General features: G+C 39.2%; 1 protein-coding gene across 1 annotated transcript; it reads right to left on the bottom strand.

The window, feature by feature from the left end:
* Positions 1-595: 595 nt before the first annotated feature.
* glula (glutamate-ammonia ligase (glutamine synthase) a) lies at positions 596-4,533 on the bottom strand. Its single transcript, NM_181559.2, has 7 exons — positions 4,437-4,533; positions 3,569-3,753; positions 2,861-3,022; positions 2,623-2,769; positions 2,405-2,532; positions 2,094-2,293; positions 596-1,644 (listed from the first exon to the last, which is right to left on the bottom strand). The coding sequence occupies exons 2-7, from the start codon at positions 3,732-3,734 to the stop codon at positions 1,332-1,334; spliced, it is 1,116 nt and encodes a 371-aa protein (NP_853537.1). The 5' UTR covers positions 3,735-3,753; positions 4,437-4,533; the 3' UTR covers positions 596-1,331.
* Between the last annotated feature and the right edge of the window lie 294 nt (positions 4,534-4,827).

Here is a 4,827-nt window from a genome sequence, read left to right as displayed (position 1 = left end):
CTTTTACATTTTACACAAGAAAAGTTTGATAGTGCTAATCTTAAACAGAGCCATCAAAAACACAATTAGAGGACACAAACAAGACAATTTCGGTTAAAAATAAATGTTTAGATGTACGCTTAACTTTAGTGATCTAAACTAATTTAAAACTTTAAAATTACAATGTTATTTCAGAACTCATTTTAGTATAACACAAAACTAATCTGCACCTCTGCATGGAGGATTTATTTCCTATAGTGCACCGCTTACATCCCACTTTTTTTAAGAAAAGTTTGATAGTGCTAATCTTTAACTACAAAGCCATTAAACACACAATTAGAGGACACAAACAAGACAAGTTTGTGGTTAAAATAAATGTTTAGAAGTACACTGAACTTTAATGATGTAAACTAAATTTAAAACCTTCAAAATACAGTGTTATTTCCAAACTCAATTTTAGTTTAACTTAAAATTAATCTGCACCTCCAGATAGAGGATCTTATTTCCTATAGTGCCCCGGTTGCATCCCACTTTTTAAGTTAAGTTTGATGATGCTAATCTTTAACTACAGGGCCATTAAATACACAATTAAAGAGGACACAGACAAGACAAATTTGTGGTAAAAATAAATGTTTTAGTTTCCTTTTAGCATCTTCAGGTTTACCAAAACAGGTGCAGTTACATCATAGTATTAGACAAAAACAGGATCAAATCCTTGATAAATCAGGGATTTAACAAGACAAATAACAGTTCCACAAGTATAAAAACAGGACAGTTATTGGACTGCGACTTTGTACCGCACAACATGAACAGTGTGTACAGTAAAAATAAATGGACACCAAATTTTGCCATTTAATACACTGTCAGTAAGACATCTCGAAACATTACATACTTGAAAAGTCAAGTCAACATGACAACAACAACAACTAGCTATTGGTTCAAAAGTAATTAGATGTTGTCTAGCCTTGGCAGTCCTAGGTTCTTCTGTGCACTTAACTCTTTATTCAGTCCATCGTAACTACCAAAAAAGTAAAATCATGGAATCAGAGAGTTTTCAATGCAAACATTAGAAATGGCCTCCCCAAGAAACCATTAAAATGAGGGAAAAATGAAACCAAAACAGGGGAAAGACATGCCCTGCAACACCATGTCCCCAGTCATATCAGGTTAAATTCAGATTTATATCTTAAAATGTTAAGTTGACCAGTCAACTTCAACGATATTAAAATGCCATGTTAGAACCACCCTTATAGAAAACAAGATACAGTACTAAATTTGGCTTGATGGCCTTAAAAAAAAAAAAAATAGAATGGCGAGAAGGGGAGGGAAATTCAGTCCAGTAAATGGGAGATCTAGTAGTCCACAGTTTCATCACCCTCTTCATCTAACAAACATGTGCGAATCAGGGCCTCAGTGACAGCATAGGGGTCGCAGTTGGCAGACGGGCGGCGATCCTCAAAGTAGCCCTTCTTCTCTTGTCCCACTGCTCGTGGGATGCGGATACTAGCACCACGGTTTGCCACACCAGCAGAGAACTCATGAATGTTGGAGGTTTCATGGTGGCCAGTGAGTCGACGAGCATTGTCCAGGCCTCCTTTTGGATCATAGGTGCGGATGTGATAGTTGTGCCTCTTTCCAAGCTTTTCAATACACTCCTCAATACATCTAGGTAGAAAGAGACCAAATGTATAAGCAATCAATTTCATCAATTCCTAAAGCAGGTTGCACACCAGAAGCGCCGCTTGGCGATGTGCATTTCAGAATTCTAAACATGGGTTTCTATCAGGGTACAGACACCGGCATTGCAAGTTGACAGCTGTCTGTGGTGCCCAGCCACAACTCAGGACACTGTTCATATTTTGCCGCGCCACAGAGTGCCATCTGATTTTAAATAGCGTGCAAATGTGCGCGTCTGGTGTATGATACTTTAAACTCTCATGTTGCGCGCCGTGTCGCGGCACTGAGCGACGCATCCGGTGTGTGACGCCCTTAAGCCTCTAACAATTGCATTAACCATTACATTTTTAAATACTTCCAATATAATTTTAAGTGTTTAAGGGGAAAAGAATTAAATAAAATATAAATCAAATCACCAAAACAATGTTAGTACTTACTTCAGTCCACCATCTTCCCGCATTTCCTTAGTGCTGAAGTTAGTGTGGCAACCAGCACCATTCCAGTTGCCTGGGATCGGCTTAGGATCAAATGAAGCTACCACACCGAAGTCTTCACAAACTCTGTGCAAAATAAAACGAGCTACCCACAAGTGATCTCCCATGTCAATGCCTTCACACGGGCCAACCTGGAACTCCCACTGCAGAGTAAGACAAGAATTAACTCAAGAATTTAGGTCACATTCCAAATCTTAGATGGCTTAATGGCTGACTGCGGTGTTTGTTCCAGAGCAGACTGGGGCAGAGGTTACCTGAGCTGGCATAACTTCAGCATTGGTTCCACAAATCATCACACCGGCATATAGGCAGGCTCTGTAATGCGCCTCCACGATGTCTCTGCCATAGGCTTTATCTGCTCCAACTCCACAGTAGTAAGGTCCTGCAGAAATAAGGGGCACACATTATGAATCAGACAGCTTGATGATATTTGATATATGGTGTAGATTTGTAAAAAAGGGCACATTCTTACCTTGAGGACCAGGAAACCCATTGGAAGGCCAACCAAAGGGGTGTCCGTCAGTACCCAGAATAGTGTACTCCTGCTCCATCCCAAACCAAGGGCTTTGATGTCCTACCATTTCCATGATCTTTTTACATGTATGACGGTGGTTGGTTTCTGTGGTTAAAATTGGAGTAGCAATAAGTCTAAACAAACTTTGAACAATATTTATATATTTTCTCTACTTTTTACCCCCTCTCGAATGTACCTGCAGTTTTCCGGTTGTACTTGACAACCTCACACAAAACCAGTTTGTTGGGGTCTTTGCGGAAAGGATCCCTGAACATAGCAGCTGGGATGAGATACATGTCACTATTGGAGCCTTCAGCTTGATACGTGCTGGAACCATCAAAGTTCCACTCAGGAAGATCTGAATAACAATATAACCCCATTAGCACCCAAAACTTGAACTTGATGAACCATTTACACATTGTTTTAAAACTAAAAATCATAGTTATCAGAAGATTTCATAAACAACAAAAATCTTAATTTGTAAAGAATTATGACATCACCTATGCATAATACATCCACAAGAATTAAGAGCCAAATGTGCACATACATACATAAATCCTATTTTTAGCCAAGTTTTAGACATTTTTATTTTATAAATCTTTACGAAATCAGCAAAGGGGAAACACTGGTCACACTTTATTTTGATAGTCTGTTTGTTGAATTTAAGTTACATTGCATCTACATGCCAAATAATTCTCATTAGATTATAAGTAGACTGTTAGGCTGTAAGTTGACATGTACTTGTAAAGTTTCTTATAGTCAGTTAAATGTAGGCAGTATCAACAGATATTAAGCAGACATTATGCTAATACTCAAATGGACTATCAAAACAAAGTGTTACTCAAACAATCCATTTTAGTGTACACCAAATCTATTAGTGCAGAATAGTTCAAGTCCAGCTTACCTTCAATGCTTTTGGGTTCAGAGTCCAGTGTTCTGGTCTTGCATCGTAGTCCTTCTCCGGTTCCATCTATCCAGATATACATGGCTTGTACTTGGTCTCCCTGAGGCAGTTCCATATACTGCTGTTTTACCACTTTACTCAACTGAGAACTGGCAGACGTGGCCATTTTTATTACTATAAAACACCTAAAACAGACAAACAGATAAAGTGTCAACAATAACAGACCCCACACCAGTCAAACATATTCAGCCAACGTCAACAACAACACAAGGATAACTATAAAACCACAAACAGATGACGATGTTGTAAAGCCAGTTAATCTCAAAACAAACACGCATTGATTGGATTAAAGACAGTTTATTCCCAGCCAGGGATTTATAGGTCTTGTTATGGCATATTGAAGTGATACAGATATAATCGATTTTGTTTTTTAAGGGGTACACAACGGGTTTTAAATAGGGGTTGGGAGGACTAGACCACGTGCTTAAATCTGCATCGGGACTTCTTGTATTTAATTGTGAAAGGTTCCATTTTGATCTGCATGTTATCAGTATCCACTCCACAGATCAGTAGGTCAGTGCAAAAAACCTAATTTCTAATCTAAAAAAACAACTAATCTCGATGCTCCCCTGTGCTTCCCCGTCTACACCAGATAGCAGCAGGTAGTCATGGATACAGCGCGGCACTAGATTACATCATCACAGCCAGAAGTATTGATAAAGGCGATATCACAAAACATGTCAATATCTCTGAAAACTAAACTCCCAAACTAAATAGTGAAACTGAATAACCAATATTTGCACTCACAAAACATATTCGTGCACTGTACACAAATGACAGTCTGAGGAATATAAGGTAAATTACGTACCTTGACACCAACAGAAAATAAAATGTATAAAATAGGAGTGGATTGTCCACTTAGTTTAATGGATATTATGTGTTTGATGTTCTCTCATCCTCTGCCCAACACTTAGGGCTGTCAGCCTGATTTATATGTCTGGTCGCAGGATGGCAGCGCACGTGATTGGTCAGAGGAAAGCGTGATCTGTTTGTTCCCGCGTGATTGACGGGACACGCGGCTACATTATTGGACGGAGGGACAGCAGTGAAGCCACGCCTCCGCAACTCCTGCGAGCAGGGAACATTGGGTACTACTACGAAAAAAAAGTCTTTTGTTGCTTGTGGGCGCCGGTCCTCTTTTTGACAGAGAGGAGTGAAGAAGATTGTCCCAAGAAAATACAGTTAAAATATTCCAGATT

Source organism: Danio rerio, chromosome 2 (genome assembly GCF_052040795.2).
Source record: "Danio rerio strain M-AB ecotype USA chromosome 2, GRCz13ab, whole genome shotgun sequence".
Classification (NCBI taxonomy): domain Eukaryota; kingdom Metazoa; phylum Chordata; class Actinopteri; order Cypriniformes; family Danionidae; genus Danio; species Danio rerio.
This window is presented reverse-complemented; position numbering and strand designations above follow the sequence as displayed.